Raw genomic sequence first — 13476 nt, forward strand, 5'->3', positions numbered from 1 at the left:
TACTATAAGAGTAGTGGAAGCCCTGATGAGCAATACAATATTTGAGCAAAGAAATGAACTCAAGATATACTATATTATGTCCACAGTGTTCTCACACTATGAATATTACTTTACAAAAAACTATAATTGACAATGCTTATTGTTATAAGCAATGCATATTCAGGTTAATTTCTTGTAAACACTGCACTTTTTTCAAGATCCTTACAGACTTAATCTCTTATAGACTATGATCTGTTTTAGAGTTTTCCCAGGTTGCTCCTCTGCCAAAGATAGGAACATAGGTCCCTCTTGTAATCATCCTATATTCTCCAGAATTTCCAAAGATAATAAATAGAGATTTACCAACACTGTCTATGTTCCTTTGGTACCTGGGATGCAATTCATATTGCCTTAAAAATTTGAACTTGGAAATGTAATTCAACATAGCATAGACTAGAACACAACAGAACTAACCAATAAACAAATATATGGGATGAAGTAAACAGTTTCCCAATCAAGGTCCTACTACAAATGATCTGTTTTAAAGTGCTCCATTTCTTATTGTTTGGGCAAATTAATCCAATAAACCAGTATATAATGACGTTAGGTCCTTAAAAAACTGCTCCATGGTAGATATAAAATAAAAAAACATCTCAAAAAGTATGATGTTGGGAAGAGAAGCTCAGAATAAAGCAAAGAGAACCTCACAGCACTGGTAACAAGTTCCCAACCACTCATTTCTCATCCAATGGATGCTTGCTGAACCTAGCCAAAAAAGGGTCCATTGAGAATGGCATACCTCTTCTTTCTCGGGGCTATTTCTGGATTCCACTTCAACTTGTAGGGAGATGGTCTCCCCAATACTCCTCCTCTTAGACAGTCTGTCTTCATCTAAAAGGAGAAAGGGAAATAAAATCATTTTCTTTCCCGGCTGGAAAGGTTATGTGTCTAGCATTTTGTAGGGAATTATAAAGTGAGAGGAATTATTTGGCCCTGGTTTCCTTCCTCAAATAGTCCTGTAACAGTGATTGATAAATAAACACATGCTGCCTTAGAGAGGCTGGATTTCTACAACATGCGAAACTCTTAATAGGAGTTAACAAAACACAATTGGTGTGTTTCTTTGAACATCTATATGCAATAGCACAAACCATATTACGACTCAACACAATAGCCCATCTCACACAAGATACTAAGATAATGAATCCCCTTCAATGGGTTGAATCATTTAACCCAATTTTTGCTTAATTTGGCATGTTGCTTGAATCCAATCAAGGAGTTGCATACTGATTTCTCTTAATCCAGCTTCCTAGATCTGCTATCTTTGAGACTGGCTACAGTTGCAGCCAAAATAGTTATAGTGAAGGGGCTGCTATCACTTAAATTGTGGAACGTGCATTTCCAAGACAAAGAGATGTTGCTTTAATTTCCTAGCCCTTTTGCTTGTAATCTTTTAATTCAAAGATACTGTGACATGTTCTTTGTATTACCGAGACCATTCAGAGGACTGTTGAAAGGTGCCATAGTTTTGCATTTCTAATAAATATGTGCTTTACTTTAGGGAATTAGTTATGATTACAAAGTTCTCAATTTTCCTTGAAGTTTTCAAGCATACCTTGCTTTCAGAATGGCTTATCTTTTGGCAAAACCACAACCCCCTGGGGCTATTTCCCCCCAAATCTGAACCAATGTTTACATAAGAACAAGTGTGACTATGCAAAGCAACCATGAACAGTGCTTCTAAACTAGTATGTGCTGGATGAATCCAAAGGGACAATGACTTTTCAATCCTTGCCTATTCTCAGATCTGTGCCCCTCCCAGTCAGATACATATCACACTTTAAAGCAACAACACATAGTTATTGAGGTTGATGGACCATACAACTTTGTTTCACTTTTTTTTCTGTTTGGGTGAGAGACCCACAGGGTTTAGAAAAGTATAAGAGGAAAATTGCAAATGTTCAGTTAAATGTGGGTAAGAAAGAATGGCAATGGGTACCCTGTAAATGTAAGAGTTAAAAATAAAGCAATGTTGCTGTGCAACTCAAATGCTGCACAATAAATAACACTGGATGAAGCAAAATGAACACATTGCATAATTCATCCAAAATTGCTGGTCTGCATAAGTTATTTCTGGTTTTTGCTAGTCCTGAAGTGCTCTATTATACTGTATATAGAAGGAGGAGAGTTTGTTTTCCTTAACTGCAGTTTTTCAAGTAGGCCGCTAATTGAATTCTATGCCTTCAAAAACATTTTCTGGAATGCTTCTAAGTCTTAAGCAGGAAAAGACAACCTTTGTTTTATTGTACTAGCTAAAAAGCCTCTCGTCATCTCTGCAGATGTTGGGCAAATGCAAGGAATTTAATTCAGCTCACTAATTCCATCAAGAAGCCGTGGTTGATAGAGTGGGCTGTGTAAATACACAGATGATTTCTAGACCTGGAGACTAGTCTGGAAATCTAGAAGGCTTGAAGATCTCTAAGGTCCCTTCCAATATTCTTATTCTGTTATTATAGCAGACTTATATACCACTTCACAGTGCATTACAGCCCTCTCTAAGCGGTTTACAGAGTCAGCCTATTGCCCCCAACAATCTGGCTCCTCATTTTACCGACCTTGGAAGGATGCAAGGCTGAGTCGACCTTGAGCCTGGTGGGATTCGAACTGTCAAATTGCAGGCAGCCGGCAGGCATTAGATATAGTCTTTAGTACTGCATTCCAACCACTGTGCCACCGCAGCTCATTATAAGAACTCTGGTTCTTATTCTTGAAGAACCAGAGCTACAGAAAGAAAGCAATCTTCATTGTTGTGTTCTCTGGGCTTCACACAGGTGTGGGTGGGGGTAGAAAGAGGCCACTCCCTGGGTCCCTCCTTTGCAGGTTACCGCAGGGCAATTCTTTCTCTTTTATTCAAAATGTACAGGGACTGGCTGGGTTGAAATGATATGCCAGTCTGACATTTCATTAATTATATGTGCCAATGTTAGGTTGGCCAAGTGAGGCTGTTGAGGTTCTATTCTAATATTTGGAGGTTATGTGGGCCTGGCTGGAAAGGAACTGTCTCTGATTCAGTCCTATCAAGATCAAGTAGCTGAAGATGCCAGGGCCTCTTAGATTTGGAGATAGCAGAAGGCTATTCCTTCAGTGAGTACATTAAAGTCGAGAGGGATAAATGAAACACAATGCTGAGTGCAAAGCCCAGCATTATGAAACACGAAGACCACAATGAAGATCAGTTTGGCTCTTTCAAAAACTTTTAAGCCAAAACACAAACAGAAATTGACTCTAAAAATAATGATAAAATTCTCGATTAGACAAAATATATGACCCATTGCCCTCATACCTGTCAGCTGAGGGATGTAAGGTGTGCTGAGCCTATCTGAATTGTAGCCACTCCCTCCCAGCACTTCGCTGATCTTGCTCTGCCGGAACAGGATCTCGGGGCCAAGGTGATCCAGGTTCCGTGACAGCCTTTGGGTCAAAGCAAGAGAAACAACATGTGACTGTCCCAATGACTCCCCAGGTATCCATATTATGCAGCAATTGGTTTCCAGGGAAGGAAGGACACATGTGAAAAACAGAGCTGAAGGCAAATGATGGAATAATTAAGCTGGTTGAAAAGCCCATTTGTTCAAAGCCAGCATAGCTATTTGAGGAATTCTGGGAGTTAAAGTCCACAAGTCTTAAAGTTGCCAAGTTTGGAGACCTCTGATCTAAACTAAGGTTTCTCAATCTTATTGATGTGGTGCAGACCCTCTCTCAGAATTCCCCCCAGCCACCATGTCAACTCTGGAAGCTGAAGTCCTTTCATCTTAAAACAGCTGAGGTTGAAAAGCACTGATCTAAATTACAGTCGGGATATAATCAACGTATTTTAAGCTAACAACAGCTCTCATACCTGGGCTTCTCTACAAAGACACCTTCAGGGAGCAAGTAGGGAGCCTCCTTTTTCCTCATCTCTATAACCTGGAAAGAAGAAAAATGCAAGATTGTTTTTTTTTTTACCAACTTGGTGTGGTCAGTTCCCATTGTAAAAAAATACCAGATTTTATCTGATCAGATATCAGTATTATATTTGGATGCTCTGTCTGGCAGCACTAATAAGCTCCCCTGCTCTGGGTTGCTCAAGAGCTATGGCCCTGCTAAATATGAGCAGGTATTGTGACATAACCACCAAGTACAACTGCTTCTGATGTCATCAACGTTAGTCTCTAAGGTTTGTCTAAATATTACTGGATGCCATCATTGCTCCAGTGCAAGACTAAGAGATGCACAGAATGAATTAGAATTTGGAGAGCACTGCTATTCAGGAATCTCTTGATTAGTACTACTGGGTTAGCAAATTGAGTTCTCGGGATATCAAATCTGGGAGTCTGGTAACAATTTCCAATAGGCAGTTGTTGATAAAGCCACCTGTATACCCAGTCCTTAATCACATCTAGCTGAAAGTTGATAAAAAGTTGGTCCTTCAGAATCTTTCTTCCATATGAGATAGGCAATGATGCAATGCAATGACAGGAAACCACTTCGTGTGATGATTCTGCATCATAATATATTGAGAAGAGATACAGAAAAAAAGACAATCACGCTTTTCAGGAAATGTTCAGTGAGGCTTTGGGGTGGATGGGTTTAGTCCAGAAATGTCTCTCATACATGTGAGTACTTTGAGGCTGTAGGTTAATTCATCAAACATGGCTGGGCAAGTCCTGTTTGTGGGTTCCCTAAACATCCCACTGGTTTTTACAGGGTATGGAGTGCTGTGACTTCATATTCTTATGACTCTGTGTGTTCCAAGTAACTCCTAGAATTGTCAACCAATCTATTTGGACCAAGCTGAAGGAAATTTCCTGGTAGAAAACAACAACAATGGGTAAAGAAAGGAAAGAAAATCAAAGGTAAGGCCAAGTGGTAGACCTCATGAATATGCTGGCAAAAGGCAGGCACAGTGGTCAGTTGGCTGATCAGGTTCAGGTAGGCAGCTCCAAGGGCATACAGGGCACAGCGGCTGTACAACGGCAGGTTATCCTCGTTCACCTGGGCCAGTTCCTGTCAATAGGACAGCAGCATTGTAGTGAAAGGACAAACAAGCCAACAACCCCCACATTCAACGACAGCCAGACACGTCTTGAGTTTCAGTCTACATTCACTCATCTTGGACATGGAATCCGTATCAGCATCAGAGCCTGAAGGTATATAATCATCCAAATTCCACCAGAGAGAAAGGAAAAAAAATACATTTTTTTTAAAAAAAAACCAAGAGAGTATTAGGAATGGCTTCAGAATTAACTGGCCTAAATCCTGGAGGGTCCGAGAAGAATGGAGGAAAATCTGTTCTAGGAAAAATGCTACCTTTGAAAGGATGGATAAAAATTAGATGGAAGTATTGCATAACACCGCTTTTCATATGACATGCGTATTTAAATTTAATTCTGATTCTACTTATTATTTGGATTGATCTTTCTTTCGGTATCGTTTTTTTAAATTAATTTATCAGAAAAAGATTTTTTGCCTTTAAGGTTGAAGAATTTGAAAGAGTATGGTGAATTTTGGTAACATAAATGATGATAGTCTATAAAGCTTGGTAAGCGCAAACAGAAATATATACTATTTTCCACAGCAAGAAAAAAAGTAGAGATGGTCAAACCGATTGCTTTATTTAAAGAACAGAACACATCTAATTTTGTTTTCATTTGGAAACCACTTCTGGATTTTGTGCTTGTGATGGGATTGATTTCTCTTTCAAAGCAAAGGGGCCGGGTTCCCCAGGTACCCACAGGGGTAGGAGCGGTGCTATAAAATCTATTTCTTTTTTATTACAGGTAGTCCTCATTTAGTGACTGCTCATAGTTATTTTGGTAAAGAAAAAGTAACCTTTTGACCAGTCAGTCCTTGCATTTATGATCCTTGCAAGTCTGTAAAGGAAAGGAAAGTTGAAGTAAGGTCATAAGCCCAGTCATTGTTTCAAATAGTGACTGCTTTGCTTAATTATACTGCCGGTCACAATTGTGGTCACAAAACAAGGAGTTCCTGTAATATATCATTTGTTTTGTTTTGTTTTTACTTTCCAGTAAGGCTAAAGGACTCTGGATCCCTAGCTCACACATGAGGATTAATTAGGGGGAGGACACAAGGAGTCCTCTTCTAGTAGACAAGTTATGACAACACTAAGGAGCTAGGGTGTGTAGACCCAGAAGAGAAGGGTGACTGAGGCCCCTACAAGTCTAGCTCTGTGGGTACAACAGGGGTGAAATTCAACCACCTTGGCCCACCTTGGCAGAGGTGGTAGGGAAGATGTGAATTGGTAAAAAATCCCCCCGGTTGCTCCTGGTTGCTATTACTATTATATTAAGCCACAGAGCTGATAGGGAAAATTTTTGAATTTCACCCCTGGGGTACAGTCATTATTGAGCCTGAACATGCATTAGATTAATGCCTTCCTCAACTTTATTTTAACAGATCAAAATTGCCCCAACTACTCTGATTTATGAATCAAGATTTTCTTTTTTTGAAATTCATATGCTTTTTATTTATGGTTCAAATTAAATTACATTGTAAACATTCAAGAGCATTTTTCAATAATCGTCAGGAGTTGTATAACAGATCCAACTCCTTAGATAAAGTACAGGCAAGAAACTCTTGCAAATTGCTTCTTCAAGGAATCTAATGAATCCAAGAAGGGTTAAAAAATAAAACATACATACTTGACCTCTTCCCACATTGGATGCATTGGATGTTTCTTTTTAAAATTTCCCTACTTTTTTTAAAAAAGGACGCCGTCCAGAGTCATATGGATTCAGGCAGCCTCTAAATTTTATTAAATTGCATTAAATAAATAAATCTCTTACAACCAGGTGGAGTCTAAGTACAATGTGAAGAAGAGTAAATATGGGTGTGTGGCATATGGGAGAGTTACATATTTATTGATTTAAAAGATTTGTATAGCCGCCCATCTTCTAACCAATTCTGAGTGGCTCTCCATCAAAAGTTAAAGCCACATGTAAAACCATATTAAAGCTATAAAACTAAACACACTGAAATATTAAAAACAACAAAAACCTGGTGCCAAGTCAAACTTCTAATGTGCAGTCATTCAATCTTATCCCAGTGCTTAGGAGAAAAGCCAAGTCTTCAAAACCTAATGGAAGGCTAGGAGGATAGAAACCTGATGAACCTCAGGGGGTAGAGTATTCCATAGGTTAGGGGCTGCCACGGAAAAGGTACATTTCTTAATTCCCATCAGATGGTAATATTTCGGGGAAGGACCTAGGAATGTGCCACCCTACCTAGCACCTTGAGTTGCCTGTGGAAAGAAAGTGGAAGCCAGTGTAGCTTGCACAAAAAGGGTTACTTAGGCAAAACTAGGGGTAGCCATTATTGTGTGTGTTGCTTCATGCTGGACCAGCTGAAGTTGCTCGATGGTCTTCAAGGGTAGCTCCATATAGAGTGTACTGCAGTAATCCAAATGGGAATTGACCAAGGCACGAATGACCATGAGCAAAGCCTTCTGGTCCAGGAAAGGATGCAATTGATGCACTAGACATATCTGTGCAAAAGCCTCCGTAGCCATGGCTGCTGCCTGCTCTATTTCTAATTCACTTGTCACGCTGCCATACCAGTTGACTTCCATGCCAAAACTCCCATGTGCAAAAGGAGGAGATGGGGATGGTAATAAGGATCTGCAGTGTATTTTGGAACATACTGTATGTCAGAGAGGACTGTGTACCACTTTGGATTCAAAGGCAAAAAGTTGTTGGGAAATCTCAAGAAAAGGCATATTTATTTAAGGAATTGCAGAGAGGTAATATATTTGTGTCCCTATGACCTCTGAAATGCATTTCACCTTTAGATCCAATAGGCTAAAAAGTATAATAGTTAACAAATTGTAAAACACAGGTTCACCACCTTTTTTGCCCTCCAGATGTGTAAGGCTGAAACCAGGACATGAATTGCAGTTTCAATGTATTTGGCAGGGGAAGCCTTTTTTTTTTTTTTTTGAAGGGAATTCATTATTTTTTGAAGGGAATTCATTATTTAGAATTCATTCATGCCAATTTCTCCAGGAACATACTTAAAGATGTTCAGTCAAAACATGTATCAGAGTTATCAGGACTTATTTTCTTTGCTCGGATTTGTTGCAGCACATCAACAAAAGTCCATTACAACACATGCTGCATTTTTGCAATCAATACAATTGATTAGGGCAAATTAAGGGAAGTCTGGGCAGGAACAAATTGTAAAAGAAATATAAATTGTTTTGCTGATCTCAGTGTCACGGTTAGCATTTGAAGATGAATAGTTTTCATTGTTTAAAAATTCTGGAACAGCTTTTTAACGCTATTAGCACTAGTATTTACACTTATATACTGCTCCAAAGTGTTTTACAGCACTCCCTGAGTGGTTTACAATGTTAGCATATTGCCCCCAATGATCTGGGTCCTCGTTTAATGACCTCAGAAGATGGAAGGTTGAGTCAACCTTGAGCCGGTTAGGATCGAACTCCTGACAGTGGGCAGAGTTAGGCTGCAATACTGCATTCTAACCACTGCACCACCACTCACTATTGCTAGTGAAAGGACTGGCTTCTAACCTATTGCTAATAAATTTCATAGGTATCTCCAAAACAGAGTCACTTTTCAAATCTAAGGTTAGCAGTGACCCTTATAAACTGGTTTGTGATTTTCCACCTGAGATATAATCTTGTCTTCCTTGGAGGTTCCTTTCTATCCTCCCTGCTAGTGAGTTGGAAGATTCTTCAGCCCAGACATACCTGAATGGCCAAAACCAACCGGATGAGGTCCACTACCACCTCTTCATTGGCCAGTTCAATGCTGATGAGTGCCAGTAGACTGTAGACAGCCTCATAGTGAGTACGACCATTATTGTCTTCCTTGCAAGTGAAATACATGTGTCGATACAGCTGCTGGGAGTGCTGTGAACAAATACAATATCGCTTTTTATGAGGAGGTTGCCATTTCATTGAAGTCAATGCTTTTATATTACTGATCAACAAGATACGTTTTTGCATATTTATCATATACTGCTAGCGACTACAACCAATCAACCCCTATTTATTTTTTTTTAGAATAGAATAGAATTATTTTATTGGCCAAGTGTGATTGGACACACAAGGAATTTGTCTTGGGGTAAATGCTCTCAGTGTACACAAAAGAAAAGATACATTCGTCAAGAATCGAGAATCGTTAGGTACAACACTTAACGAAGTGTTTGGCAAGTCCTCAATACCTTTTTCATGAAGACAGTATCTTGACGTGAACATTTGTCCACTTTCAGCTTCAGGATGGAGATATCACTGATAGTGCTGTGCAGAAACAAAAATGATAAAATTAAACAGGTTTGTGTACATGGAAGCAGGCCATAACAAAGGAAGATTGTCCATCTTCCTCCTTTTTAGCAACTCATAGGATATTTCAAGGAGCGGTGGAATTACATTTTTATGTATAATTTTTTCATCAAAGAAAATTTAACCAGAATAGGAACAATATAAATTTTGAAAGATAAAAGGATGAACCGTAGTTATTAAAAGTAAATAAAGTACTAAAAGTAAGAAAAGTAGTTACTGAAAAAAAGAAGAAAGAAATAGAGAAATGAAAGGAATAGAATGAAAAACTTATAAAGAAGTAGCTTCCAGTCTCCTTAATGTGAAAATTCATTTATATTTTACCTTCTCTAATGCTACTTCATTTTTTTTTTCTTTACATAATCTACCCTTTCTAATCATGAATGGTAAAATTACAGCTTTTATCAATTTATCAAAACCGTCAGCAATCAATTTTTATCAATTTATCAAAACTGTTATCAATCAAAGAAAATTTCCAGGAAATTATATCATAAACCTTGTGAAGGAAGGGTACGTATATTTCAAAATAAGTCATAGCCTAAATCCTTCACAAATTTTAATTCAGAACAACAACTGCAAAACAGTTCTGATCAATAGGTAACTGGGATAAATATGTCTGGTGCTCTCCACACCATCATCATCATGTAAGACAACCTGGAAGAATGACAGCATGTAGTCACAATGTTGTTATGTTTATTAATGCGATTACCAATTGACAGCATTGTTCACTTGGCCAATCATGATGAAAAAGCATTCAAGGGAAATTCTACCACTGAGCAATATTAGAGGAAAAGAAAAAAACCTTCGAGTATAAATATTCTTTCCATATATTTCTACTCTTTCTGATACAGCTGCATTTAATCTGTGCATTCAGAATTGCTGAATGAAACTTTGGTTCAAATAAATGCCATGATCATTAGACTTCCTGGAAGGCCATTACAACAGCGAACAGGAAAACATGTAGTTTCTACTTAGGAAGACAGAAGAAGAGCAATATGTATTCACATGGTTTGTAGCAAAAATATCTATAATACTTTCCCATCTCATATAACACCTCCTCTCTAGCACAAGAAAAAAATGGACTGCAAACCTGATTGTCTGGAATTTGTGCTTATTCCCATGGCGGTCAATGAAGCTGATGAGAATCTGCAGAACAAAAAGGCGAATCTCTGCATCCTCCATTAATGTAGCTGATAAGAGTCTGTCCAGGAAGGAGCTGGGAAGGGCTGTGAGCATGTTACTGCACTGGAAACCAGTGGAAACCTGCAGGTTCCATAGAGAGTCTCTCCATTAATCAACACTCAGCAGTTTGTTTGCAATGCACGCAACAATAATGACAGCTAGAGCAGCCAAGATATTGCTAAAACAACATTCTCCCATTCTTCCTGATTTCTTTTTCAAAGTCTTAATTTTTTAGATTTAATTTGTGCTTCAGAGATATAGTGGTTGATTTCACATGTTAAATCTAGGTTAAAATGGCATGGGTTGATTTGTAGTTCAGCATGCAGGATAGAAGTGGTAGGCACAGCAAGTCGTAGAAATACAGCAACTGCCTTCTGTTAACCAGAGTTTAGTTTTTATTGTGTTATTAGACAAGCCATGACTCTTTGGGTCATTGTTTCAGTGATATTTCCTTACTAGATTCCTCGATGCCTTCAACAATGGCAGAGCTTCTAATGTACTGGAAACATTCTTTAAAATTCAGGGAGATAATTCAGAGATGTATTGGAAGTACCTCATGCTGAACTGGGTAGCAGTCAAACATCAAGAATTGACCACAGTAATTATTTTATGACATTTTGTACTATGCTATAAAATGCTTTATGATGATTCTTATGCCATAAGTATTGTATAAAACCCCTGAAATTTCAATTGCATGGGAGTCAGAGGTCCTGGATTTTGGACTTATTCAGTAAGTTAGCTCATTTGAGGTTCCTTGGTTCAAAAGGTTTTGTCCCATGATGCACCGTTTTGCCCAGTTAAAGGTTACAGACACATGAATTTTAGTAGGCCAAAAGGTACATTATTTCCTACACAAATGCGGTATCTATTTTTCTCTGCAAACCTCACATGAAAATGAAACGTCTCTTTCACATACCTGTAGGAGAGATTTTAGCAACATGATCTGCGTCAATCGATTCCTGTTCTCCCTAAAAAAAAAGATTTAAAAAAGATAAACACTCAAGATTGAAGCTGCATGGAAAAAAGACAGCCTACAAAAGTAAAGGCCAACCAAAATTAGGACAAGATAAATGAGAAAATCATCAGCTGGGAATGAAATTGTGTATGAAACATAACCAAAAAGACATAACCTTTTATAAGGATGTATCATTAGGCAGCAAAATAACATTCCTCCAGCCACAGGGTGGGGAAAATCTGAACCTTGCTGCGGTTATGTGGGTGAAGCAAGCAGACGGAGGAAAGGGTCACCAAAGCAGATGTGCTAATGGGAGTGGAGTATGGGGAGGAATGCTGTCATACCAACTGGTCCTTCCCACCAATTTCAATGTTTTGAAAGAACAGGGAGTTTGTACCCTTGATTTCCAGCAGTTCTAGACTAGAGTTTCCTCTAACTCCATGGGTTATAGAAAAGGGGATGTGGGAACGACAGATTGCCTATCATACAGCAAAACATTCTAATAGTTATTGCTACAACTTCTCTCATGTCATATACCTGTGCAAAAAGATTATTACTGCTTCTTCTGACCAATTGTCTATGACCCATTGCCAATTCTTCTTCAACTAATTGCTTTTTACATTATTGAGTAATAGAATCATAAGCACTATGGATAAATTCTGAAAAAGTTAATATTGGTCAGAATCATTTCCCTTACCCTTCCCTCTGCAACCCAACCCCAAGAAAGAAAAACATCTTGACCTAAAGAGCCAGAATGTTCTAATTGGATGGATAAACTATTCACAACATTGATTTCTAATGTGCCAGTAGATATGGGACAAACATTCTACTATGAACTGGCATATCTAAACCAGCTTTTTCATCAAGCTATTCCCACACGAATCTCTTTCAACATCTCCATGTAAGAATCTATTTAGAAATGAGTTGATGCTTACTGTATTTTTTAATGTTTCCTATTCCCCAACCCCAAAGAATTCACAATTCTCTGTCAAGACACATTACACAGAAAGGTGGCCTATGATTAGCCAATAACAGAAATAACTCTTCTGGTCAAAAATTAAATATTTATTTAGGGTTGGAAGATGCAATACTTAATTAACTTTGGTTTAATCCCAGCAATCCAAGCCTGGATAGTAGAATAGACCTGGTTAATAATGATATGGGAAACTATCAAAAAATGCCAGGATTATAGAGTAGACAGGAAAATTGAAAACAATTTTAGAAGAGGGCAAAGATGACCTCTTTCCATATTGCTGCCAAGACAACTATTTGGACATACTGATACATTAGTCAGGAGACAAGTTCAAATTGAAGGAGTCTTTACTTTTATTAGTCTTGTGGGAAATAATCAACAAATGTCCAATAATAATAATCAACTCTCCTGTAATCAATTATCTTCTGCATGTCAGTGCCCACAAGTAGATCAATAATAGCAAGAGCAGCAATAGTTAACTCATCATGCTAACTGTAAAGCCACTCACGTCCCCATAAACCTCCAATACCATCTATCTATACCACTTGCTAGAATGATCTTCCTAAATTCATTTACCCTCTTTACACTGCTTATGACAGCTTTCCAGGTTGTTAAGCAGAACTGATTCCTAGTTTTTGACTTAAATGATATTGACAATCTCTGAATCTGGCCACTGAATTTTCTAGGCAAAATTCCTGCTCTGTTGACTGAATATTAAGTTATCTTCTTCAGAAAATGTTAATAGACATTAATAATCCTGTCTGGGGTGACACAAGAGTAAAGAAAATTGTGTTTTGGCTTAAGATCCAATTAATGGATAGTTCTATGTTTGGCTTATATCCCTTTCTGACTACAATAGAAATTATATAACTTATCATTGTTTCATATTTAGAGAAAGCTAACAAGGATTCATATCAATGTTTCTCAGCCTTGGTCACTTGAAGATGTGAGAGCTTCAACTCAGCAAGGATGGCTGGGGAATTCTGGGAATTGAAATCCAAAAATCTTCATGTGGCCAAGATTGAGAAA

General features: G+C 38.1%; 1 protein-coding gene across 7 annotated transcripts in view; it reads right to left on the reverse strand.

Annotated features, from left to right (window-relative positions):
• EFR3B (EFR3 homolog B) overlaps positions 1–13476 on the reverse strand; it is a 141834-nt gene that overhangs the window by 5528 nt on the left and 122830 nt on the right. For all 7 annotated transcript variants that reach the window (XM_087929407.1, XM_026715973.2, XM_087929421.1 and 4 more), the window contains 8 exons: positions 11436–11487; positions 10428–10600; positions 9223–9298; positions 8747–8908; positions 4894–5025; positions 3878–3945; positions 3323–3450; positions 779–870 (listed from right to left, as the gene is read on the reverse strand). In XM_087929407.1, the coding sequence (XP_087785533.1) occupies positions 779–870; positions 3323–3450; positions 3878–3945; positions 4894–5025; positions 8747–8908; positions 9223–9298; positions 10428–10600; positions 11436–11487 (883 nt within the window). The remainder of the gene's footprint in view (positions 1–778; positions 871–3322; positions 3451–3877; positions 3946–4893; positions 5026–8746; positions 8909–9222; positions 9299–10427; positions 10601–11435; positions 11488–13476) is intronic.

The sequence above is a fragment of the Pseudonaja textilis genome, chromosome 1 (assembly GCF_049901715.1).
Source record: "Pseudonaja textilis isolate UNSWEBS1 chromosome 1, rPseTex1.2, whole genome shotgun sequence".
Taxonomy (NCBI): Eukaryota; Metazoa; Chordata; class Lepidosauria; order Squamata; family Elapidae; genus Pseudonaja; species Pseudonaja textilis.